At 45.4% G+C, this 27,979-nt stretch overlaps 1 protein-coding gene across 14 annotated transcripts in view; it reads left to right on the top strand.

Moving 5' to 3' along the window:
* LOC147730844 (myotubularin-related protein 9-like) overlaps positions 1-27,979 on the top strand; it is a 180,369-nt gene that overhangs the window by 49,333 nt on the left and 103,057 nt on the right. For all 14 annotated transcript variants that reach the window (XM_086955687.1, XM_086955685.1, XM_086955690.1 and 11 more), the window contains one exon: positions 2,294-2,408. In XM_086955687.1, the coding sequence (XP_086811813.1) occupies positions 2,294-2,408 (115 nt within the window). The remainder of the gene's footprint in view (positions 1-2,293; positions 2,409-27,979) is intronic.

Below are 27,979 nucleotides of genomic sequence, written 5' to 3'. Positions count from 1 at the left end.
TTGCACGTGGGCACTGTTTGTGTGTGCCCTGTGGTGGAGCTACTCTCACACTAGCATGTTCCACTGTATTTGTTCACCCCGCAGAGGTCTCAGTTGCATTGTGTTTGTCCTCGTGCCTTTGCACGTGTCACACTGTTTGTGTTTGCCCTGTGGTGGTTTTACTTTCACCCTTGCACATGTCACACTGTTTGTGTTTGCCCTGTGGTGGTCCTACTTTCACCCTTGCACGTGTCACACTTTTTGTGTTTGCCCTGTGGTGGTGTTACTTTCATGCTTGCACGTGTCACACTGTTTGTGTCTGCCCTGTGGTGGTCGTACTTTCACTCTTGCACGTGTCACACTTTTTGTGTTTGCCCTGTGGTGGTCCTACTTTCACCCTTGCACGTGTCACACTGTTTGTGTTTGCCCTGTGGTGGTCCTACTTTCACCCTTGCACGTGTCACACTGTTTGTGTTTGCACTGTGGTGGTGCTACTCTCACGCTTGCACTTGGCACACTGTTTGTGTTGATCCTGACGAGGCAGTGTTCTCCCTCTTGCACGTGGGCACTGTTTGTGTATGCCCTGTGGCGGAGCTACTCTTACACTAGCACGTTCCACGGTATTTGTTCACCCCGCAGAGGTCTCAGTTGCATTGTGTTTGTCCTCGTGCCTTTGCACACATCGCACTGTTTGCGGTGCCTTTAAATGGCACTGCATGGGTTGCCCTGTTTGTAGTAATGCTGCGACCCTTGCTCGTCTCACTGTGTTCACCCAAGAGATGCTCGTGCTGCAGAGACTCTTTATGGCTCCACGTGGCGCTAATCGCTCAAATGATGAAATACAGTGTTCCCCGCATTTATCTATCATTCGAATGTATCTATTACAAGGGAAGGCAAATTCCATCAAACACAATTATTATTCCAATCTTAAAAACATGCCAACAATAAAAAAAAAGAGCTCGATGTGCAACATTTTCATAAAGTATTTAATCTGAACCACAACATTAAACAAGTGGTAATGGTAACGAGGCTGTGATCAAGTGCAATAGTGAAAAGGATGTAAGCAATAATACAAATTAAAACATAATCACATGTAGGAGTTACAGTTGTATAAGCAAATAATTTGATTTGTTTGTTTACAATCCGTAACCATTGTGTGGACAAGCATGGACTAGTTCTTCTCGCTAACTTTATTTATGGAAGCGGTACAGGTTGACCGAATGATGCAGGGTGTTGCTGAATATTCCTAAATTCCAGTCTGTGTGCCAAGGCCTAAAACAACGACATTGGCTTCCTGTGAAAAAGAGGTCTGAATTCAAAGCCTTGTTTCTAGCGTTCAAGGCTTTACAGGGAACAGAACCTGCGCACCTGAAACAGCATTTACCATGGTACCATCCAGGCAGAATGCTTCGCTCAGCTCAGAGTAAACTTCTCCAGATTCCCAAATTCAGGAGAGTTCGTTGGGGAGGAAGTAGCTTTCTCCTCAACGCCGAAAAATTGTGGAACTCACTTCCTTTAGCCATAAAAAACTGTCCAACATTACTATCCTTCAGAAAGGCTTTGAAAAACTGGCTTTCCTCAAATTAAATGTTCTCCTATGACTCATTTCCGGTAGACTCCTCAGCTGCAGCGCCTAGACACCCTCGGGCATTCGAGCGCTATATAAATGTCAAATTCAATTCAAATTCAATTCAGGAGATAGATAAAATCCACCGAACATCAGTCATATGGTGAGATGCAGAATAGCACAAGCCCCAAAATCCACTGTGGCGAGCAGTCAGGAATCTGTAATTAACTGCTTAATTTGTGCCGGTATTTGCCGGTGCTCAGTTCCGGCACTTATCCCTAAACACTGGCACTTAGTTATGACAGATCACTACATGGTGCTGCCTGGCTTTCTTTTAAACAGAGCAAATCTACAGCCCTGAGTGGGATGGTACTAGTTAGTCCTGACTCTGGCATTTAGGCAGCTCTGGCTTAGGCCAACCACAGTGGCTTCCAGAAACTTAAACTGGCACTTATTATTATTATTACTAATTGTTTTTACAAATAAAATACTAAGGTGCGAGGATATGCACTGGAACTAATTGACTAACATTAATGGTCTTTGATGGAATTTGACATCCTCTAGAAAACTCAAATCTTATGACGAATGCTGAGGCAACATTGTCTTTTATTATATGACCCCCTGGAGAACAGGGGGTCCCTTTGTGTGTGCTTCCGCTGCTCTCCCCTTTGCACTCTTTGCACTGTTTAGTGTCCTCCTGGTGTCAACGCTGCTCTCAGCCTCTCACATTTCGCACTGTCCCCACAGGCCTGGAAGTTCGAGCTCCTCTGGGACCATCACCCTGAAGTGCAAAGACCTGCGTGTGATCCAGCTGGAAATCCCCGGCATGGAAGAAACCCTCAACATCGCCAGCTCCATTGAGGTGGGTATGAGGGAGCCATGTATCACACACTGGCAGTTGTCTGTGTAATACGAGTGCCAAGCTATTGGCAGTGACAGTGCTTATTTGTAAAGCACTATGTAATAAAAGTAAAAGAAAGAAAATCAAAATACTGGAGGAAACTAATTATATCTTAAGGCATGGGTACTCACAAACTTTCTCTCAGGGGCCAAATTTACAGTGTGGTGTGTGTCCGAGGCCGCACCGTTGGGGGCGGGGTCAGTGAGGGAGGGGGCGGGGCTAGAGCAACAGAAAAAACTGTGAGCATGAGGTTGAACACAGGTCCCTGCAGCGGACGCATTCGTCCACTGAGCCACCAGACCCGACATATATATATATATATATATATATATATCTGCCTCCCTCCATCTCCCTCTCTCCCTCCCTGTCTTCCTCACTCTGACTGTCTCACTCCCTCTCCCTCTCTCCTTCCCTCTCCTTCCCTCTCCCTCCCTCTCCCTCCCTGTCCCTCCCTCTCCTTCCTTCTCCCTCTCTCTCCTTCCTTCTCCCTCCCTCCCTCTCCTTCCCTCTATTTCCTCTCCTTCCCTCCCTCACCCTCACTCTCCTTCCCTCACCCTCACTCCCCTTCCCCCTCTTCCCCCTCTCCCTCCGTCACTCCCCTTCCCTCACTCCTCTTCCCTCCCTCACTCCCCTTCCCTCACTCCCTCCCTCACTCCCCTTCCCTCACTCCCTCCCTCACTCCCCTTCCCTCACTCCCCTTTCCTCACTTCCCTTCCCTCACTCCCTCTATTCACTCCCTTCCCTCACTCCCTCACTCCCTTCCTCCGCTCCCTCCCTCCCTCACTCCCTTCCCTCACCCTCACTCCTTCACTCTCCCCTTCCTTCCCTCCCTCCCTCCCTCCCTCCCTCTCCTTTCCTCACTTCCCTTCCCTCACTCCCTCCCTCACTCACTCCCCTTCCCTCACTCCCTCCCTCACTCCCCTTCCCTCACTGCCTCCCTCACTCCCCTTTCCTCACTTCCCTTCCCTCACTCCTTCTACTCACTCCCTTCCCTCACTCCCTTCCTCCTTTCCCTCCCTCACTCCCCATCCCTCACCCTCACTCCTTCACTCTCCCCTTCCCTCCCTCCCTCCCTCCCCTTTCATCACTTCCCTTCCCTCACTCCCTCCCTCACTCCTCTTCCCTCCATCACTCCCCTTTCCTCCCTCCCTCACTCCCCTTCCCTCACTCCCCTTCCCTCCCTCCATCACTCCCCTTCCCTCACTCCCTCACTCCCCTTCCCTCACTTCCCTTCCCTCACTTCCCTTCCCTCACTTCCCTTCCCTCACTCCCTTCCCTCACCCCCTTCCCTCACTTCCTTCCCTCACTCCCTTCCCCCTCTCCCTCCCTCCCCTTCCCCTCACTCCCCTTCACTCACTCCCTCCCTCACACCCCTTCCATCACTCTGCTTCCCTCACTCCCTCCCTCACTCCCCTTTGCTCACTTCCCTTCCCTCACTCCCTCTACTCACTCCCTTCCCTCACTCCCTTCCTCCTCTCCCTCCCTCACTCCCCTTCCCTCACCCTCACTCCTTCACTCTCCCCTTCCCTCCCTCCCTCCCTCTCCTTTCCTCACTTCCCTTCCCTCACTCCCTCTACTCACTCCCTTCCCTCACTCCCTTCCTCCTTTCCCTCCCTCACTCCCCTTCCCTCACCCTCACTCCTTCACTCTCCCCTTCCCTCCTCCCTCCCCTTTCGTCACTTCCCTTCCCTCACTCCCTTCCCTCACTCCTCTTCCCTCCATCACTCCCCTTTCCTCCCTCCCTCACTCCCCTTCCCTCACTCCCCTTCCCTCCCTCCATCACTCCCCTTCCCTCACTTCCCTTCCCTCACTTCCCTTCCCTCACTCCTTTCCCTCCCCCTTCCCTCACTTCCTTCCCTCACTCCCTTCCCCCTCTCCCTCCCTCCCCCTCCCCTCACTCCCCTTCACTCACTCACTCCCCTTCCCTCACTCTGCTTCCCTCACTCCCTCCCTCACTCCCCTTTGCTCACTTCCCTTCCCTCACTCCCTCTACTCACTCCCTTCCCTCACTCCCTTCGTCCTCTCCGTCCCTCACTCCCCTTCCCTCACCCTCACTCCTTCACTCTCCCCTTCCCTCCCTCCCTCTCCTTTCCTAACTTCCCTTCCCTCACTCCCTCCCTCACTCCCCTTCCCTCACCCTCACTCCTTCACTCTCCCCTTCCCTCCCTCCCTCCCTCCCTCCCTCCCTCTCTACCTCCCTCTCCTTTCCTCACTTCCCTTCCCTCACTCCCTCCCTCTCTCCCTCACTCCACTTCCCTCACTCCCTCCCTCACTCCCCTTCTCTCACTCCCTCCCTCCCTCCCTCCCTCCCTCCCTCCCCTCCCTCACTCCCTCCCCTCCCCTCACTCCCTCACACCCCTTCCTTACTCCCACCTCACTCCCCTGCCTCACCCCTCTCTCACTCCCCTCCCTTCCCTCACTCCCTCTCTCACTCCCTCTCCTCCCTCACTGCCTTCCTTCACTCCCCTGCCCTCCCTTCCCTCACTCCCTCCCTCACTCCCCTTCCCTCCCTCCCTCACTCCCCTCCCTCATTCCCTCACTCCAGTTCCCTCCCTCACTCCCCTTCCCTCCCTCCCCTTCCCTCCCTCCCTCACTCCCCTTCCCTCACTCCCTCTCCTTCCCTCACTCACTCCTTCCCTCACTCACTCCCTCCCTCACTCCCTCACTCCCTTCCCTCACCCCTTCCCTCACTCCGTCTCCCTCCCTCTGTCGCCCTCCTCCCTCTGTCTCTCTCCCTTTCTCTGTCTCCATGTCTCGGTCTCCCTTTCCCTCACTCTGTCATCTCACCCTGCCTGTGTGTCACTGGGCTGAGAAAGACAGCTTCCCCAGCGCGCACAGACACACAGCCCCACCCGAGCACTTATCAGGTCTTTAAAAAGACCATTTGCATGTGAATTGGACTTTGTTCACCTCTTAGCGCCCCTTCTGCCCCACTCTGGCCTCCTGGAATGAATCGCCCGGCCCCACAGAGCAGCAGTCTCTCTCAGAGTGTTTCTGCAACCGGCAGTGTTTGCAGACACTCTTGGATTATTTTTTTTTTTATCACGGGTACTATGTCTCATGGTCCGCGGGCCGCCACGGAAGGCTTGCCGGGACGCTGTCGGCCCGCGGGCCGTACTATGAGTACCCGTGTCTTAAGGTATTGTAAACTATACACTGAATTCAATAATATCAGTCTATCTTTTGGGTAGAGGCATGCAGCACATGAGGCAGAGAGCCAGTGGCGTAGCAAGAGGAAGGGGGAGGAGGGGGAACGCCCTGGGTTGCATGAATTTTGGGGGCGGCAGCCTCCCCCGCTCTTACCTGTCGAGTCCAGGCGGCAGTCACCACTCCTCTGCCCCCCGCTCTTCCATCGGCCGCAGCAAATGGAAACACGCATTGGAAATGCAACAGGTCTCGCCTTTGGTAAAGTTAAAGCAATTTGTTTTGTAAATGGTATTGATTTTTAGTTTGTTTTGATATGCTGAGTTTTTATGTTGTTTGAATTGTATTTGTTAACTGTGTTAAATGAACTATATCTCTGCATATAAGGATACCTTTTTGCTGGGCCCTGTGCTGGCCAGGGTATTTATCTCAGCCGGGCAGAACGAACCACTCTAGTCGGGGTAAGGGAGTTACAAACCCACGATAACCCCTGCTCACTCCCTTGGTAGCTTTGCAGAGCAGTCAGGGAGCAGCGTCTGTGCTCCTAAAACAAGAAAAACAGTGCTCCTGTTTCCTGCCCGGTGGTTACTGCAATCACTGCGGCAAGTTTCCGATGGCGATCGGGGCTGCCGTTGAAGTCTACCCCGAGTGGCAACCTCCAATTAAGGCCCCCACTTGTACATAGTATGTAAGTCATGCCATAAACACACAAGGACCAGCCTCTGCGCTCCTAATACAAGAAATACTGTGCTCCTGTTTCCTACCAGGTGGTTACTGCAAACACTACGGCAAGTTTCCGATGGAGATCGGGGCAGCCGTTGAAGTCAACCCCGAGTGGCAACCTCCAATTAAGGCCCCCACAGGCACGCGTAGCTCCCCCATGAGTGTAACTTTAGAAAAATGCAGCTGTCCATGAACGCACTATGCAGCTGCAGCAGGTCGAGGAGAGGTGGCCACCACTGAGGGGATGCATCCTCAAGGTATGGATCTGGACAAAAGGGCATACATGCCTGTCACCAGGAGGACCACCCTAGGTCTCCTCATACCAAGCAGCTGCCCGTGACCCAGCGGTGCAACTGCTACATAAGCTGTGAAGCTCAGCCCCACTCCACAAGCACCAGGGGCTGAGTGGGCATCGCCCTACCCTTCCTCCTCAGCCCTGGTCACCACACCTAGCCCGCAGGGCTCCTCTCTGGGAAGTGGCCCTCTGTGTTGTTGCCGGCTCTCCCTTACTGGAGAATCAGGCCCTGTAGTGGCTGATGGAGGCACAAAGCACGTAGGTCGGAACCCCCACCCCCCAATCCCCTGCGTCCTGGTCTCCACAGGGGGAGAGACACCGCAAATTCAGGGCAGCAGGACGGCTGCCACAGAGCCACTCTTCACTCATGCCAGCCGGCACACAAGACGGGCTCAATAGCACAGCAACCGACAGGGAGAGGGAGAGCACTTGTTCCACCTCAGCTCTCCCCTCTCATTGTTCAGAACCCACGAGGGAAGTGCAGTACTGCACGTGCTGCAGGGAAAACAGTCAGCTCCTCGCGCGCTTTCACAGGCCCAGAGGGCTTACACTGCCCTCTAGCCCAGGGTGTGTCCTTAATCTTTCAGAAGGCGAATTAATGGAAGCCCCATTAATGTATTCCAAAAGGCCCAAAACTTATAGAAATAATTAATTCACTAAACATTATTTGTGAAGCGTAACACAATACTGTACCGCCTACTTTTTATGCTGTCCACAACGTTGCGATGCAAATGTTTGTAACAGCTCAATTAGAAGCCAGTAAACGCGAACGAGCTACTCCACTGCAGGGAGCAAGAAAAAACATTCATTCGCATGGAGTGTTGAATGAAAAAGAAACAAAGTACTTCCCAGAATGTGAGCAGTGCAAGAATATACGTTTCCAATCAAAAGGATGGTAAAGAGGATATGTTCCAGGGAAGGGGCAGAAACAAAGAGGAGAAAGGAAAGCCATTGGATAAGAAGTATATCAATGAGAGTTAAAAGAAAGGTAACCAATGGTAAGCAGTGGGTCGGCTCTGAGACCCCTGTATGTTTTTGATATGATCCACAATAGGTCTTTCAACAATATGCGAAAAGCGGGGTGGGGGTGGAAGTGGGAGTGGGAGGGACCTTGGATGCCTTCCTTAGTCGGGCGGAATCCGTGTTAATACACTAAATCCAGTTAACCGAAAGGAGGCTCTCACTGGACCCCTTATGTTAACCTACGGGACAAACTACCTTACAAGATCCAATTGTCGGTCCAACTTCATGTCCTCAACCATTGTTAATGACAACCGGTAGCCCTCAGTTCGGCTCCTCAAATTTTGGCACTGGGGACAGCATATCTTTCTCCCCCGCTGTCACTCCCACTAATGTTCTTACCAGGCAGCAAAAGCTAGCAGCTGCCCCCCGAAGTAATGCCCAAACTAAGAAAAGGAAAGCGCGTAGCGCCCCTAAATCCAGCCTACAGGTTTTTAAAGCAGGCCAAGAATAAGAGTGGGGCTCCAGGGTGAGGAGGGATTTTAGTTCCACCCGCTGAGCATGAACGCATCGGGGTGGGCGTAGCAAGCACCAATCCTACTCTACTGGGATCACATCCCTTAGATCCTACAAGGCTCAAGATGTTTTCTTAAAAAAGATGGAAGCCACATTGCTAGCTTTAATTGATCCTCTTATACTTAGATTAGCTGCAATAGATCAGAGATTAGCTAAAATAGAGGACCATATAACTAAAGTTCCATCTATCCAACTAGGGAGTAGCCATCTAGAGGCTATGGGGCCTAGTCAGGTGGGAAATACTTCTGGGCTACAACGACAAGCAGCGGCTCACCCACATTCCCCTACTCCCCCCTCAATGTGCCCTTCGAATCTTCCTGTTCCACCTACATCAGTACCTAATGGCCCACATATACGCAAGGAAGGGCCAATTGGCCCTGTGGGGAGATTACAGGGTGAGGAAGGGGATAACATGATGAATGTCTTCCTTGATCTTCCGCCCGAGGCCACTCCCCACACCATAGTGTTGGCTAATGTCCCGAGATTGAAATCATGTGAGGAAAAACATTGGTCTTCACTAAAGAACAAGGCCCTTCATTTCCTGAATTAAAAAACTGGGCTTGGAAGTCATCCTGTTTGCTGTATTTATGATGGTTAGAAGACGCTATCAACAACCTTCCACTGGGGTATTTTTACCAATCAAGTATAAACTTTAGAGGGGCTACTCACAGGATACCAGCATACTCACTAGGCCCCACTAATCGCGTAGGCCCGACCTACAACAGATATGAGGCACTGAGCTCACTGGAGGAAAATGACTGACTGGGTCCCACATCCAAATACCTCACCTCTACATATTCAGTTATAAGGGACAAGGAAGAGCCTGGTCTAAATCAAAACTGCAAGAATCTAGGGGGGCCACCTTTTGCAACAAATATTCCATTGGAAGGACTAAATATTAGAATAAATACCTTTGAGCTAGGTGAAAGCTCTATTAAGCTACACTATGAGGAAATGTGCCCATTGCCTGATGAAACTGATACATGTGTAGCAACTGGGGATAATTCAGTCAGCATCACCACTCACTCATCACCAGAGAGTATCTCTCCGCCATCGGATGGCATGATGCAGGGTGACTTGGAACCAGTCGTGGCATCCACTGATATTGTGTCTTTGGACAGCCATGCCTAATTTCTGTCACCTACATCGGAGGGTATTATTTGTCATAATATGACCGCCTATGGCAGTTTATTTTGGAATATTGCAGGTCTGTCGTGTAAACTGGAAATTAATGAGTGGGCTGATTTTTTTCAAAGTTATAGTATAATATGTTTATAGGAAACATGGATGCGAGATATTGTACATATAAACGTTTTTTCTCAATCCACACACCAGCAAACGCTTCCTTAGGTGGCCACACCAAGGGAGGATTACTGACCTAGGTTTCTACAACACTGAATGGCAGGCTATTAAAGATCAGGACTGACTCGCTGCATTTCCAGATTATTAATATTTCTCTCAGAAAAAACTTTACATTGGTTGTTGTAAATTTCTATCACAACAACTTTAATGGGACAAATGTTAGCATCGCCCAAGAGTTGGATAATGTCCTGTCAAGTCCCATTGAAGATCTGAGAACAGATTTTGCAGTCCTTTTGGGAGGCGATTTTAACTGTAAACTTTGCCCTTTGTCTAAACATGCCGCATGTCACTTGGTGGATGGGGCGACTGATGGCAGTTGTCCTATTAATCATAATCTCTGTGGGAATATTTTTAACTCACTTTTGTCTAAATTTTCCTTATTCCTTACTGTGAATCTTATAATCACTGCTAGTACGGACCTCGTTACATATATAGGGCGAGGACAAGGCACCCTAATTGATTTTATTGCTCTTTCAGGGTATTTTAAACCTTATTCCCTGACTTTTAAAATTCATAAAATTTGTTATAGTGATCATTACCCTATGTTGTTAGAATTGACTACACAATCCTTCGGAAGTGGTCTACCATAAATCCCGACTTGGTCCTATCCAAAATTATAACAACTAATTTGACCCAACTTTTAGTTTGCCTGGAAGACACCATAAACCCTCCAGTTATGGCGACATCATTTGACTCAATAAAAGAGACAATAAATGTTATATTGACCAAAAAAATAAAGTCAAGTACACAGAGTAATAAGAGGGGGGTTTTACAGCGATTGCACTTTTTTTCACAACAAACTAATTAAAGCATTGAAATTAACACCTCAAAACATACTTGATGTGAAGCAGTCACACAACGAATATAAGCAGGCGATAGAAAAACGTAAGCTAGGGATTAGACATGAGGCTTGGGAACAACTCCATGTAGGCTGTCAAAGTAGGGATTCTAAAGTGTTCTGGCAAACTGTCAACCAGGTTTATTTTAATGAGAATGATAACAGAAAGATTGACATGACAATTATGCCTGAGACATGGGTCAACCATTTTTCAAATCTTTATAAAATTGGTAGTGATCTAGATCTTTCTAGTAATTTTAACTATGTGGCCTCAACCCTGGCATTTCCAACATTAGATGAAGTGAACAGGGCTTTAATACAGACCGTGAGGAATAAGGCCTCAGGCCCTGACGGTGTCCCGGCGGATTTGTTTTTAGCTAATACTCCCCTGTGGCTCCCACTGCTTACAAACATATTGAGCTGCTACACAGTGCTAGATCCCCCTGACTCTTGGACATCCGTGATAATAGTTCCCATCTTTAAAAAGGGTGATAGTGCGGATTCCAAATGTTATCGTCCAATATCCCTAATTGACTGTACCTGTAAAATCATGGGTAGAGTTATTTTAGAAAGGCTAGAGGACTGGGTATTGGAAACTGGTAAATTTTCTGACATCCAATATGGTTTCGGGAGAGGCTTGGGCAACGTCGAACAGTGCCTCAACCTGCACCTAGTCATAGGTAAATACACCTTAGCCAAGCCTGGATCCCTTTACCTAGGGTTCATGGACCTGACGTCCTCCTTTGATTGGGCGCAGAGAGGGGGGCTCCAGGAGAAGATGTTGCAAATGGGCATTGAACCGCCCATTGTACACTTCCTTGCAGCAATGCATCGGGATGTCACAGGGAGGGTACTTTATGGGGCAGACGGGGAACTTTCAGCTCCAATTAAGATGAACCGCGGGGTATGCCAGGGTTGCGTGCTCGCTCCTTTTTTATTCTGTCTGTATATAGACGACCTATAACAACCTAGATAGCCACATTAAAACTGGGAACGTGGATGTTCCCTAAATAGGTGGCAGATTGTTACCAGCGTTATTATATGCAGACGACTGTGTCCTAATGTCTAGAACTGGAGTGGGGTTGCAGAGGCTTTTAACTAGTTTTAACAATTTCATGGATGGCCTCGGCCTGAAGACAAACGTAGCTAAATCCCATATAATGGTGGTGGGTAAATCCCCTGCAATGTTAAAGACATGTTTTATAAATAATGAGAAATAGCTTTATGTGCCCACTTTTTACTACCTGGGAATTATTTTTCAATCAAATAACACCTGGTCCCAACTGTTAGAGGCTAGGATTAGGGGTTTTAATCAAAGCTTGGAGGCAATTTTCAGGTTTACAAAAAAACTAGGCTCTCGACCTATTAAGGTAATGACTGAAATTTATAAAGCACGTCCGTGTGCTGACACCCTTTATGGTGCTGAAGTTTGGGGCTCTTGCAAAGTTGAACGCCTGCAGGGAGCCGAGAATAGGTTTATGAAACGATTACTAAGCGTCCCTAAATCCACCACTGCTACTATTTGCCATAGCGAGCTCGGGGTGATTCCTCTGTCCTTTCGTATACATTTGTCTCCTTAGTTGTTGTGGCATAACATTTGTGCAAAGGAAGCGGCAGTCTTAAATCGCTCCATCATCACAGACTGCTTAAAATTGGAATGGGTGAGTAAAATCCCATGGTTCTCTTATGTCAGGGCGCAACTGGAGACTTTGGGATTGTTGGATTGCTTCGAGAAGTCCGGGAACATTGCCAAAATATCATGGGCAAAGTTGAAAAGGGATTTTCTAACTCACTCATATTTTTTGAGAGACAGACAGGAAACAACGAAGAAAAGGGTTGTAGACCATTCACTTCTAGTCTGTTATCCAGGTATGTAATTTTATTTATCCCTTAGCCACGCCAAACTGTATTATCTTATTAGGTTCAGGTTTGGAATCTCTCATCTGTTGGTTTCATATAGATGTATATTCTGATGCCGATTTGTTTTTATGCCCCTGTGACTCAGAATCAGCACAGAGCACATTGCACTTTATGTTTTTTTGTAATCTGTATACTAATGAAAGACGTGCCTTTCTAAAACCATTGTTAACATTTCTAGATATTAGAAAATATCGGGCTGCCCTGTGTCATCTTCAAGTTGTAAAAGATGTTTATTATTATGAAATGATGTGTTCTTTTATGGCTGGCCATAGCCGAATAAAGATTTTATGAAATGAAAAGGTCTTTCAACAACAGACAGCTAAAAGTTGCCCGTAGGTGAAACTTAAAAATGAAGATCGACAAAATAAAGAAATTCAATAGTGATGGATAATTTAACTAAAACCTTGTTGACAGCAGGCATTACTGGACGAGAAGAACATTGTTTTCTCCCATCTGCCCACTCCCGATCATCTGAGATATATGAAGGGGTCCCAGACCAAACACACAACAAATACTTAATTTTCACCTAATTATTTGGATAGAATCAACACAAAAATAATGGTGAACAGTGTTTTTATTATCACTGCACCAAAAAAACATACATTGGTTATGCATTCGCTAGTATAGTACACAAAATTCAAGTGCGCCCACAGAGGAAGGGGGAAGGAGTGCAAGGGAAGGGGTGTATTTCAATTAGTTAACATCACTAATCAAAAAATCATTAAGCACAAATCCACAACTGAAACCATCATTATCATTGATCCATATGTAGGAGATCAAGAAAAAACACATGTTAAACAGAACATATCACATGAGACAGAAACTCCCGTGATGATTATTATTATCAATCTTGGGTTAAGGAGTTCGTATGAGTAGATGATGGTCTACGTTTCGACCCAAAGGTGTAGGACAATGGATCCTTACTCGCGGGTCTTCATCAGGACGTGAGGGGGGGGTGAAGGAAGAGGTGGGGCTGTGTCCTGACAAGGCAGGTAGAAAGGCCACAGGCCCGCTGGGCGTGTTGCGTCTCCAGGCGGGGCCCAGTCCCGGTTACTATTAGTGGTGTCTTATTAATAATAAGGTGTAGATCACCCGGTCTTGATGTCAAGGCAGGATATGTTCATTATGTTCGTATTTCTCAACTTCCTGGTTCCAGGTAGACACGCGCTGACGCTGGCTCCGCTCTGACCGACCACGGATGGCGGTCGGATGTGCCTGATCCACTATTGGGACGCACAGGCCACGGAGGTTTCAACTACTTTCAAGGAGACGCGCTGTGACTGCTCCTTCCATGAGAGTGTTTCGCAATCCCCTTTGGACGAACGCCTGGGGTTTTTGAGAAATACGAACATAATGAACATATCCTGCCTTGACATCAAGACCGGATGATCTACACCTTATTATTAATAAGACACCACTAATAGTAACCGGGACTGGGCCCCGCCTGGAGACGCAACACGCCCAGCGGGCCTGTGGCCTTTCTACCTGCCTTGTCAGGACACAGCCCCACCTCTTCCTTCACCCCCCCCCTCACGTCCTGATGAAGACCCGCGAGTAAGGATCCATTGTCCTACACCTTCAGGTCGAAACGTAGACCATCATCTACTCATACGAACTCCTTAACCCAAGATTGATAATAATAATCATCACGGGAGTTTCTGTCTCATGTGATATGTTCTGTTTAACATGTGTTTTTTCTTGATCTCCTACATATGGATCAATGATAATGATGGTTTCAGTTGTGGATTTGTGCTTAATGATTTTTTGATTAGTGATGTTAACTAATTGAAATACACCCCTTCCCTTGCACTCCTTCCCCCTTCCTCTGTGGGCGCACTTGAATTTTGTGTACTATACTAGCGAATGCATAACCAATGTATGTTTTTTTGGTGCAGTGATAATAAAAACACTGTTCACCATTATTTTTGTGTTGATTCTATCCAAATAATTAGGTGAAAATTAAGTATTTGTTGTGTGTTTGGTCTGGGACCCCTTCATATATCTCAACTTATTACCCAGGTCCCACTGACTACATGGGTCGAACCCCTCTATTTACAACACACTCCCGATCATCTGGCACAGCCTGGAGATCTTGGGACCCATGGGAAAGTGAGGAATGTGGGGATGTGGCAGCCACAGTGGAGACCCTCAAGTCAAGAGGCAGTGGGGACACTGCAGATGGCAAGCGGGCTTCTGCTGACAATCAGGGGTATACGATGGCGTCTGCAACAAAAGCAGTACAGCACAGAGGTACTCCAAGCCCAGCACTGAGGGCTCCAGGTGGACAGAGGCTGGTGGAAGAATGATCATGAAGTGGTCTGGTAAGGGGACACACAGTGGACACCACCATGAAAAAGGAGACCAGCAGGAGATCCTAGAGGACCCCAGAGGGCTTAAGGATGGAGTCTCTGGGACAGGCAGCTGAGAAGTGTCTTGTGGAGCACAGGCTGAGGACAAGGTGCGCCTGGCAGACTTAGGAGATACGAAACAGGAAGGTGGTGCTACACTGGGGCAGTCTAGTAGAAGTTGCAACGTTTGCTGGAGCCTGGAGGTCAATTTTGTTTCGGAGAGAGTGACCACAGAGCCTAGTAGAGACTAAATCAAAGAGGATTTACCATCAGGACAGCAGACAGAGTCCTTTGGTGATGAGCACAGAGCGTTCACAGACATGACTGACACTTCCAACTAGTGTTTGTGAAGACTGAGGCAAAATGCATTGAAGAAGAGGCCACTAGAATAGCGCTGGTCCACCAGTGGAGCAGTGAGCAAAGAGGAGCTGCGTGACCTCTACCTAGACCATAAAGCCAAGATACAGAGACGCACTGCTGCCCAACAAGCAAGGGACGTGGTTTTGAGTGGGACTCTTGTCTCCCAGGGATGAGCGCTCCCCAGTGGGAGTCCATAATGAAATAGCAATGGTTAGCTTCGGCCCAGCTGGTGAGTGCCATTGCTGCAGGAGGCTCTAAGTTGGTTCTGGGATCCAGGTGGCCAAATGAATGCAGGGCAGGTGCAGGTGCAAAAGGAAAGGTCCTGCTCGGTTAAACTTTTTCAGTCTCTCGGTAGGGAATAACTGTGGTGTCTTATAAAGGAAAGAGAGATCAACCAGTCAAAGAACTCCTTTCCAAGTCAACTTTACAGAAGACAGATGCCCAACAAAAGAATAAATGGACTCTTGCCCTGCAGATCCATCATCCATGGTCAATAGGGACAGTGATGCTTCTTTAATGAGGAAACTCATGGAGGAAACTTTTTCATGGTCTGCAGGATGATTTCTTCTCCCTGAAGGGGCATTACGTTAAGAATTGCAGGACGTGAAGAAAGACCGAAATTCTCTGTATGAACGGGTCTTTTCCCTGGAAGAATTTCGTGGTGGCTGAGCTGAAAAACAAGGAATTCTTGAGACCTGAATTCACTGTTTTGAAGGAATAAAAATAATTTTCCAGGGGCATATAATGGGCCTAGCGAATCACTGATGCCACAAAATCAGAATCCGAAGGGGGAGCAGTGGAGCCAATAGAAAGGACCTCGAGGGTTATGTTCATAGGCTGCCCAGATAAATACTCCAGTCAGGTAAGAGAGATGATACCGAGCTTGACAGGAGCCAGTGAGCTGCGGTATCTGCCTCTCAGCAGATTAGAACACCAGAGATAGTGGTAATAGTACAGCACTTTTCATAGATGAAGAGAATAATGGCATCAGCAAGAAAAATAGTGACTTGGCTTTCAAAGGTCCTTCTTTCCCCTCATGGCGTGATCTGTCAGCCAACCAATCATACTACAGAGGAGAAGGTCCATTTAGTCCGGTTACACATTTCCTTAAATCACATGATGTAGCTAGTCGTGGGACCATCATTTCCACCTATTCTTCCAGTTCCAAGGACAGGATTATCAGATGTAATCCCTAGCTAAAATAAAACTAAATAATACTCATCCATGGCGGGAGAGATGCAAAATACAGAGGAATAACTGATTCTTCTCCTGCAGACCAGCACCATAGACTCAGAGAGCAAAGTGGAGAAAAGTCTTGAAAAAACAGAAGAGAATGAAACCGACTGCAATTGACTTTAAAAAATAGAAAGGCTATTCATGACTAACTGTGAAACTGATCACTTCCTACAAAGAGGGGCAGCAGCAGCGTGTCTGTGGGCCTCCAGAGATGTCAATACCAGATCGCCAGGAGTTGGCTTGGGGCGGCATTTCCTCTCCTGGACCAAAACCTGGCTGGGAAAAATTTGGGGAACTTGTCAGTGTGTTAGTTGATATTCAACCTGGGTTAGTGGGATTTTCCAGGAGGACGAGGTACTTTTATTTACTATGGGCATGGCGGGGGCTATGTGGGGTCCATTTTGGAAGTTCTTTTCAGGGATGGGTGTGTTGGAGAGCATTGGTTCAGGCTCGGGAAGGTTCCTAAAAACCTATAGGACCATGATACTTTCATTCAATCGTAAGCTCTAGGGGATCCCGTTGGCAACAGGTCTCTCTCAACCACATTCATGGATAGAAAACAGACGTGTATCTACCCAAATGTAAGGGAGTTGCACTGCCTAGCAAAAGGTTAAAGATCCTTCCGGCCCATAGGTGCTTAAAGGGTGACACCTGCTTTATCAAGGAGACTCACTTACAAGACAAGGCACATGGTGACTTAGATCACATTCATTCTCCATACTGTACTTTGCAACAGCTGACTAAAAAAAAGGTGGTGGGTAAGCATAGTAATTGTCCCTCGTGTTGGGTGCTTACAGATGGACACCTTTGCAGATAAGGAGAGATGCTGGCTACGCCTGGATAGGCTTTTTAGAGTGAGATCAGTCTAACTACCAGCAGTTTAGCTTCTAAAAATGGGAAGGATTTTCTAAAGGTAGATTGTGCTGATAAATAGGAGCAAAGGTACACTTGTGGTAGGGGGAGTGGCAACTGGAACTGCTAGTAAATATGGCAAAAGTTCAATCGGGCGAGAGTCATGGAGATTCAGTAGCTCTCCCTGTTGAAGGCTGCGAATCGTTAGCAGTTCTGGAATCAGTGTCTGGAGGTGGTAGCATCCTGAGTCAGTTGATTATTCACACTGCTCCACGTCTCACTGATCATATGCAAGGAAAGGTATGATATTCATGGAGCAAGACTTATGCCAGTGAATAACTGAATCAGGCCAGGGATACTGACCATGACTGATCATGGCCCAATCCTTTGCTCCTTCATATGGGAGGCGGCAGATCCAAAGAAAGATCAAGTATGGATCCATAATGACTACTTGCTCTAAGATCTTACATCTAAATGGGCAACTCATGATCAAATCAAGGAATGTCTTCCTAATGATAAGGGGAATGCAGCATCCACACGGAGTGGGTCTCTCTTAATGCTTTGATCAGAGGGACTTATACTGTAGGGTCAGACCAGCTGAAAAAAGATGTTGAGGAGGTTATGTAGAACTCCAGAATGCACTCCAGGGTTCGGAACTGACGATAAAGAAGCCAAAAGGTGTGGCACAGGGTACAAGCTTTACAGGGCCATATATGGCTCATGGACCTCAAAAGAGAAACATATAACCTTGCCAAGGTCAATCAAAAATGCCACGAGGAGGATTAAAGGCTGAATGTTAGTGATACAATTTAGGAGGTATAAGGAACAATCAACTGACAAGAGATTGAATGATATTACACATGTATGAAAACTTGATAAGTTAGATGCTTTTAATTTATATCATCAGTGGCCATGAGCCAAAAAAACTGTAAATATGACTATGAGGTGAAAGATAATGTTAGAGGAGTAGAATTCATCTCTTTAACTGAGGAATAAAAAGGGGAGACCTCCATATCCAGATCCCCCCAGAAGAGGCCATTAAAACAATCAAATGTTTACAACCCAACAAGGCTTCAAGGCCGAATGTATTCCTCCTTCCTGTTACAACAAGTGTTTGGTGTTAGGACCAGATGTTATAACCAGTTTGCGTAGTCTAAGAAGGCAGCACCAATGATGGTAGACGAACCTGAAGCAGGAAGAGACCCTGAAAATTGTGGCTCTTACCACCTCATCTCTGTTGAACATTAACGTAAAACATTTTGCTAAGATCCTGACCCTCACTTACATAATTTGATGCACCCACGGACTAACGCGGACCAAGAAGGGTTCACAGCAAACAGATAGGCAGGTGATCACACAAAGAAAGTGATACATCCAGTAGTAATTAGAAGATGCCAATGTGTTCTGCTACCATCACTGAAGGCTGAGAAAGGATCCAGTGGAATTTGTTATTGCTTTCTCATGGAAGTCTTGTGATCCTCTAGTTGAGGCCACCACTTCATATATATGGGCCTAGTCAGATAAGCTACGTAACAAACCGGGTCTGGCGTGTGGCACAGTAAGGCTGCGCCAAATCAAGAAACAAACTAAACAATTTGCCAGTACTGTGCAATTATTTATCAGATTTTTTGTTTAAGAGCTACTAATTGCTCTCTCAAAAATGACCACTCTTTCAGTCAAACCAATTTATGAAAAAATAGTTTTGTTAACCTTTATTTGATCAAAACTGTTTTTCAAATTTATCTAATTCATGTATTTCGCAGTAATTTGTTCTGCAGTGTTTTTGTTTTCAACTGTCTACAACAATATACATAACACAGAGGAGGAACAAGGAAAATGAACGCAGGTAATAATAAATCAAATGAATTACGCAACAATTAGACGATTAACATACAACATAGACACTGGACAACATTAAACATTCATTGCTATCTAAAGGAGGTTGGGGCGGTGGGAGTTAGTGGCATTTATCTCAAACTGTTTGTCACAGAAAAACAGATTTTATCTTAGTTCTATGTACAATTCAGCCTATTTACAATCAAATAATATTTGAGTCCAACTGGATGAATGCTTGCATTAACCAAAATACAAAACAATCAATTTCAAGCCACCTAACAACTAGCGCCTCAATCGGTCGACGCGTTTTGAATCCTAGTACTTTAAATAGGATTCTCTTCAGGACCACACAAAATCAATCTGTGGAGAAAATAAATAAAAAGCAAACTGTCAGTGGAAAATAGAGAGACTCTCGACTTTCACTCAGCATCCAACACGCACTCAGTATGTTACCTGTCAGTGTAGTGGCTTGGACACGACGATGAACTGAAAAATCAAGAAAATCCTTTTTCAGAACCTTTTTTTTAAAAAAAGGGGGAAGGATTAGGGTTGCTAATCTCAAATTTGCGGGAATCTTTGGTACTCACTAGAATGTAATGACATCCAAGACCTCTTACGGGCTTCCCAACAGACGAATGATCAATTAGTTCCTGTCGTTTTTTTCTTTTCTTTTTCGGAATCCAACCTCGAAACTTAATCTAAAAAAGAGACAACAGCGGCTCTCAGTGCGCTATTTGGGGCTCCTCATCAAGTGCATCAGCCATAATGACACAACGGAGGGCGGCATTGTTACACGGATGGCAAACACAACTAACTGCAACTAATGGCGATGTCGAGTTGTTCTCTCTAACCCTCCTCTCTACTTGCCTAAACGGGGAATTATTTTACAAGAAGCGGCTTGGTCGAGCGGGTTACAAAGACCGCTGACCTGAACTCTAGGCGGTATCTAATTACCTGAGGCTGTGCGTCTTGGTCCTCCAAACTGGGTCGCGGTTTACTGCAAACGCGATGTTAGTTTCAGCCGGGTCCTGTTATTTTAAGGCAGGGATATTTCCGGGTTATGACTCATGGGAGTTGTAGTTCAGATGGTGAGAGTCATGGGAATTGTAGTTTAAGGGTAATCCGCCGACGCTGGGGCGAGTGCTGCAATCAATGGAGTGAGGAAAATATTCAGATTGAAGAATCGGATGCCGGAATGTATGTTTGGTGGAAAAAGGTTTAAATTCACGTGGCTGATGGAAAGCCAATGGATGAACACTCACAGCGATGTTAGTTTCAGCCGGGTCAACCCATAATCTCTGGATGCGACTCATTATTTGAACCAATCTCAAAATTTATTGATTTCTTTCTGAAGCCTTTTACACTGACGGTCAAATCTTTTCTTTTGGACACCACAGACTTTTTGAAAAAATTGGAGCAAATACCATTTAGTGAGAACCATGACCTGCTAGTGAGCATGGATATAGTCTCACTTTACACACAAATCCCCCAAGACCAGGCATTGGAGGTCCTTGAGATCTTCTTGAACAAACGGGTTAATCCTTCAAAAATACCAACTGAATTCATATTGCAACTTGCCAAATTAGCTCTAACAAAGAACTACTTCAAATTTGGTGATGATTTCTACTTTCAGACCAAGGGGGTCGCCATGGGCTGTCCTTTTGCCCCAGAATTGGCGATCCTCTATATGGGTCAATATGAAGAAATGTTCATTTACAACAATAACCCATTTCTCCAATGGATAGGAGGTTGGGTAAGATACATTGACGACATCTTTTTTACATGGTCAGGGACATTAGAACAGCTAAACCAATTTCATGTTCGGATCAATGACAGGACAAACGATATAAAATTTACACTACAGACCTCGAAGACCAGAATGTCCTTTTTGGATGTAGAGGTATATTGTGAAAATGGACAATTAGTCACTACTTTGTTCAAGAAAGACACAGACCGCGACAAGGCACTGGATTTCTCAAGTAACCACCCGAGAAGCCTGAAGCAAAACCTCCCGGTAGGACAGTTTCTGCGCATCCGCAGAAACTGTACCTTCAAAGACGAATTTATGGAACACGCGGACGTCCTAAAAGAGAAACTCTTAGCCCGTGGCTATCCAGCCAAACTATTGAAACAAGCAATTAAACGAGCGTGGTGGACGCCACGAGAGGATCTACTTGAGAGGAGAAAAAAACATCAACAACAACGCGTGGTCTGTGTGTCAACATATTGCCCATCATCCAATGTCCTTACAAAATTGATCCATCAAAATTGGCACTTACTTAAAGACCTCAACACCCAATTCACAGAAAGCCCCCTGTTTGCATATAAAAAAGACAAGAGCATCGCCAATTATATCGTGCGAGCAGCAATACCAAAACAAAAGACACTGACAGTTCGGGACTATGTGAATCTTCCACCCATCACTGGCCACCGTAAATGTGGCACATGCCTCTGCTGTTCATCCACTTTAGAAGGTAACCTGTTCCAACATGCAGGGATATCTTGGAAGCACGAACAATTCACGAATTGTAAATCAAAAAATGTAGTTTATGGCATCCTATGCCCCTGTGACAAGTTGTACATAGGAAAAACAACACAAGAAGCTCGACAAAGGATGTCCCAACATAAGTCTCGAATAAAGAAAAAAGTGGTGACCGCCCCATTGGTCCAACATTGGCTCGATGAGCTACATGGGGAACAAGATCTGAAATGGACCATAATATCCAAAATTGACCATGACCCAAGAGGCGGAGATGTAGAGGCCAAACTACGTCAAAGAGAAGCCATGCTGATTCTGAAATTTAATACGACCACACAAGGTCTGAATGAAATGTCTGAACTATATAGTCTGTGAGTGTTCATCCATTAGCTTTCCATCAGCCACGTGAATTTATACCTTTTTCCACCAAACATACATTCCGGCATCCGATTCTTCAATCTGAATACTTTCCTCATTTCATTGATTGCAGCGCTCGCCCCAGCGTCGGCGGATTACCCTTAAACTACAATTCCCATGACTCTCACCGTCTGAACTACAACTCCCATAAGTCATAACCCGGAAATATCCCTGACTCAAAATAACATGACCCGGCTGAAACTAACATCGCTGTGAGTGTTCATCCATTGGCTTTCCATCAGCCACGTGAATTTAAACCTTTTTCCACCAAACATACATTCCGGCATCCGATTCTTCAATCTGAATATTTTCCTCACTCCATTGATTGCAGCACTCGCCCCAGCGTCGGCGGATTACCCTTAAACTACAATTCCCATGACTCTCACCATCTGAACTACAACTCCCATGAGTCATAACCCGGAAATATCCCTGACTTAAAATAACAGGACCCGGCTGAAACTAACATCGCGTTTGCAGTAAACCGCGACCCAGTTTGGAGGACCAAGACGCACAGCCTCAGGTAATTAGATACCGCCTAGAGTTCAGGTCAGCGGTCTTTGTAACCCGCTCGACCAAGCCGCTTCTTGTAAAATAATTCCCCGTTTAGGCAAGTAGAGAGGAGGGTTAGAGAGAACAACTCGACATCGCCATTAGTTGCAGTTAGTTGTGTTTGCCATCCGTGTAACAATGCCGCCCTCCGTTGTGTCATTATGGCTGATGCACTTGATGAGGAGCCCCAAATAGCGCACTGAGAGCCGCTGTTGTCTCTTTTTTAGATTAAGTTTCGAGGTTGGATTCCGAAAAAGAAAAGAAAAAAACGACAAGAACTAATTGATCATTCGTCTGTTGGGAAGCCCGTAAGAGGTCTTGGATGTCATTACATTCTAGTGAGTACCAAAGATTCCCGCAAATTTGAGATTAGCAACCCTAATCCTTCCCCCTTTTTTTAAAAAAAAGGTTCTGAAAAAGGATTTTCTTGATTTTTCAGTTCATCGTCGTGTCCAAGCCACTACACTGACAGGTAACATACTGAGTGCGTGTTGGATGCTGAGTGAAAGTCGAGAGTCTCTCTATTTTCCACTGACAGTTTGCTTTTTATTTATTTTCTCCACAGATTGATTTTGTGTGGTCCTGAAGAGAATCCTATTTAAAGTACTAGGATTCGAAACGCGTCGACCGATTGAGGCGCTAGTTGTTAGGTGGCTTGAAATTGATTGTTTTGTATTTTGGTTAATGCAAGCATTCATCCAGTTGGACTCAAATATTATTTGATTGTAAATAGGCTGAATTGTACATAGAACTAAGATAAAATCTGTTTTTCTGTGACAAACAGTTTGAGATAAATGCCACTAACTCCCACCGCCCCAACCTCCTTTAGATAGCAATGAATGTTTAATGTTGTCCAGTGTCTATGTTGTATGTTAATCGTCTAATTGTTGCGTAATTCATTTGATTTATTATTACCTGCGTTCATTTTCCTTGTTCCTCCTCTGTGTTATGTATATTGTTGTAGACAGTTGAAAACAAAAACACTGCAGAACAAATTACTGCGAAATACATGAATTAGATACATTTGAAAAACAGTTTTGATCAAATAAAGGTTAACACAACTATTTTTTCATAAATTGGTTTGACTGAAAGAGTGGTCATTTTTGAGAGAGCAATTAGTAGCTCTTAAACAAAAAATCTGATAAATAATTGCACAGTACTGGCAAATTGTTTAGTTTGTTTCTAGTCAGATAAGCAGCACCATAAGCCAAGATAAGATAAAATGTCAGGGACCCATGAGATATTGAAATGGAACAGTGCTTGAGGCTGTGTTGATTTGAGTCGCTTGCATAGAGTGAGGGTGGAGTCGGATATAAAAACAATTTAAAATAGGGGCAGATGGGTTTAAGTTGATTCTACGTGCATATGATATATTAGTCTACCGTGCTGCACTCAACGCTGCTGTCACGACTCTCAGACATGGGAGTAAAAGGTCTAGCTCTCACCTGGTTCCAGTCCTACCTCACTGACAGAACGTCCCAACTTCATTGCCCACCCTTTAAATCATCGCCTCGCAGTGTCAGCCATGGGGTTCCACAGGGCTCTAATTTGGGCCCTACTTTATTTAACATCTACATGGAACACCTGGCACACATTGCGGAGGAATTTGGAGTGGGCATTGTCAGCTACGCTGACGACACTCAGTTGGTATTCAAACTAACTCCAGTCAGCAGAGATTTAGCTACCAACTTCTCCAACTGTATGTCAGCGATAGCGACTTGGATGAATACTAACAGCCTCCGTCTAAACGGAGACAAAACAGAGGTACTGATAGTAGGTAAAGCTGTCTCTGCTTGGTCCCAGGCTTGGTGGCCTAGCGAACTAGGGGAATTACCCATGCCCGTGGAGAAAGTGAAAAATCTAGGCGTCATGCTGGACGCCGACCTCTCAGGCAAAGCCCATGTGAATAAGGTGACAAGCAAATGCTTTAGCACTTTAAAAGTACTTCGCAAAGTACTTGACCTCTTGCCGACCGAAGCGAGAAAAACCATAGTTCATGCTTTAATATCCCCTCACTTGGACTATGGTAACGTTCTCTTGTTAGGTCTAAATCAGAAGGGACTGCACCAACTACAATGTATACAGAACTCAGCAGCACGACTGGTGCTCGGTCTCCCTCTGAAAACATCTACTAAAAACGCGCTTGCTAAACTTCACTGGCTCCCTATTAGAGAGAGAATTATATTTAAGACTCTCTGCTATGCTCATCGCATTGCCCATAATAAAGGCCCCAGCTATCTGAAAAGTCTCATCACCATTCACCGTCCGATCAGGGATATGAGATCGTCGAGCATGATGCTATTTTAAGTCCCTCGCATCACAAAAGCTAAAATGGGAGAAAAATCCTTCCGTTATCTGGCCACTAAGTTCTGGAATGCTCTGCCAATCCACTTGCGGGTGGAGCCCTCCGAAATGAGATTCAGAGCCAAACTGAAAACCCACCTTTTTCCTAAACACTAACTTTTTGTCATCTCACGGACCAAGTTCCTCTGGATGGGTTTGCATTTGCAGTTAGCGCGGGGACACACAGTTTTGTGTAGCTAGGCGCTCAATAAATGCTTTATTATTATTATTATTATTAGTCTCCTTTTCAGAACTGACCGAATCTCTACAGCCTCTGTCCGAAGTGCTACAGAAATTCTGCTTGGTGTCAGGATTTAAATTCAGTATGCATAAATCAGACCCCCTGAATCTTAATGTCCTGAGAGCATGGATGCCCTCGCTTCAGACCACATCATCATTTAAATGGTGCTCCGCATTGATCCAATACCTTTGAGTAGGACCTACAGAAGGCCAACCTTCTGCTTGTGGTACAGTATATTTGGAAGGACTCTTAACAGTGACATAACCAATCGATACTGTGGCTGGGGCATGTATATAATATCAAAATTGTTGTTTGCCTTAAATACTTTCCTTATTTCAAGACTTATCTATCTAGGTTGAGAAGAGCAATCTAAAAAGGGTGATTTGGGCATTCCCAGTCCTATCTTGTATGATCAAGCAGCACCTTAGAAATTTTATTAGAAAGATCTAAGGCCGAGACAGAACACACTGGTGTTTTATTGACCATTCTTTAGCAGGGAAACCCTTGTGGGAAGTTCCCTGTCTCCCCTTGACCTTCTGATATGATAAGATCTCCAATTATAGTGGTGTCCCTGAGAGTATGAGAAGAGACAGGGTTAAACTATGGGTTCCAAGGTTTCCCTCTCCCTCTACTGCACTGTTGGGAAATTCTAAATTCAAACTGGGCCTCGATCAAGAGACCTTCCAGACATGGCAGGAGGCAAGATGTAGAAAATTGGAAGATCTGTTGATAAAGAGATCCATTAAGTATTTCATGCAACTCAAGATGAACTTTGGTTTCACGGAAGCAGAAAGAGTTACATATGTACAAGTCAGACACAGGCCCATGAGTTTGCCTACCAAGGAAGCTGCGACCTGTCCTTTTACTTAGTCTGAGACGATACTTGCAAGGGTATGAGATGAAACACAAAATAACCCGAATTTATAAGACACTGTACAAGGCAAGGGGTGGAATTCCCCATAAGGGAAATTTCAGACAAAGTGGGAGGAGGAACTAGGAATATCCCTTTCAGAAATCCAATTGTACAGGGTACTGCACAATGCACAAAGGGGAATTATTCATGCTCAAGCATTAGAAGCTATGAGCAACATCTTACTCCTTGAGCACTGGACTCCGTGGTGCCTACATGCAGTAGAGTAGAGTAACAGGACCTTTAATTGGACAGAACGTGGGCATCATAACACACCGTCTTTGGGATTGTATCCATACACAGAGCTTTAAGATCTTAAGCCTTTAAATGGCAGGGATCCCCCAGAGTGTTCTACTATGATGGATGCTTGGAAGTAACTGGTGGGGACGGTGGGCGGCAAAGAGAAATTACAATCCAAGTTCAATGGTCTCTCTTGGCCAAATGGGGCATGCCCTTGATACCTCACATCCAACATTATAGTCCATGTGAGGAATGGAAAACATTACCTAAGCCAGTGTTTATCAGTGGGTCGTGAGCCGATTTTTGGTTACGAAAATCCAAACAATAAAAAACATGCCTTTAAATTCTGGGTTTATTTTGTCACATTTACCAGTGGCAAAGGTCAATGTCAAACAATATCATCAGATACATTTCTGTTTATTCTTTTTTACATGGGATTTTTAATTTTCTTTCTCTGACTGAAAAGTGAGAGAATTTTTTTAAGTGAATTATGTGTACGGCTCCCAGTTTTATGGTATTTATTTTTTTACATTTCCCTCTATATTTATATATATATTTTACAAATGTTATGGGGGATGTTTTTGGGAGTTTTATATAGCGCAAACTAGACCCGAAGGTATCAGAGCGCTTAACATGAGCACCAGTTGCATTACAGACAGACACATTCATTTTTGTTAGGTACTGGGAGATTAAGTGATTTGCCCAGAATCACAGGATGTTGAGCTTCTCTGCAGAGACTCAAACCCGGGTCCCCAGCTCAGAGGTGGACTGCTCTAGCCGTTAGGCCACATCCTTTCCCCTATGTGTATTTATCCATATTTTTTTTTTTTAATGAAGCTGAAATTAGTATGTTTAGTGAATACCTGCCAGGTTTCAATGCTGTGAACACCCACAGAAGATAAATCAATGCACTTCTATGAAAATATGCACATTTCAGTATCAACCTTGTTCATATTTATTGCTGTTAAAACCTCTTTACTAAAATTAGTTGATTTTTAAACCCTTTCCTATCAATCCACACAGCTAGTGGTCTGGTAGTTATGGTAGACAGTATTTAGAATTACTCAAAAAGCAACCCAATTTCTGTTTGTAGTCACATTTAAAAATAAGTACAGACAAGAAAAGAAATATTTTCTGTCTGTACTTACTTGTAAAAATCAGTAAAATCGGAAAACAGGGAGCCTTAATTATGTGATGGTCTTGCTGGTGTACAGGAAGTGTGAGAGGAAAGGCTGTAGCATGTCTTTTTTGTATTCATTCAGCAGTTCGGAAAGCAAATATGAAGCACATTTATTTTGTAACTCTGTAGTGTGCTGGAAACAAAGACTGATGATTAAAACAGACCGAGACACTTTACTTGGTGATGCACAAATGATAAAAATTCACAAAAACCCGATTTCAACACATTATCATTTGAGTTTTATATGCTTTATAGCTTTATTAGTAAAAATGTACGGCTGTGCAAACTTAGTGGCCATTTCAATGGAAAATATGCTGTCATTGAATGACAATGCGCTACCACACTGCGTTAGTTACTTTCAATAATCGCCCCACCCCATGTCTATTGAAGCGGGGGCCTAACAAAATTTGAGGGGGCCTCCTGCAAGGTACATGGAGGGGCTCCATCAGGAGCTTGTACCATACTGAGGGGGCCCCCTGAAGCTTGCCCCCCCCGCACCGCAGGTGCTGCGAAAGGCCTGTTACGCCACTGCATTGAAGTTAGGTGGGTCGCGAACGTTTGTTGTTCTAAAAAGTGGGTTGTGGTTCTAAAACGTTTGAGAACCAATAACCTATTCTATTTGAAGGCTGGTACCGTACTTTGGCCTCAATTTATCACCCACTTCTGGACTTTTTGACTAAAGAATGTAGGGAGCTAACATCCTTGAGGATTTTACAGGTTAAG

The sequence above is a fragment of the Lissotriton vulgaris genome, chromosome 2_1, assembly GCF_964263255.1.
Source record: "Lissotriton vulgaris chromosome 2_1, aLisVul1.2, whole genome shotgun sequence".
NCBI lineage: Eukaryota > Metazoa > Chordata > Amphibia > Caudata > Salamandridae > Lissotriton > Lissotriton vulgaris.
The sequence above is the reverse complement of the archived record's forward strand: the minus strand, read 5'-3'. Positions and strand labels throughout refer to the sequence as shown.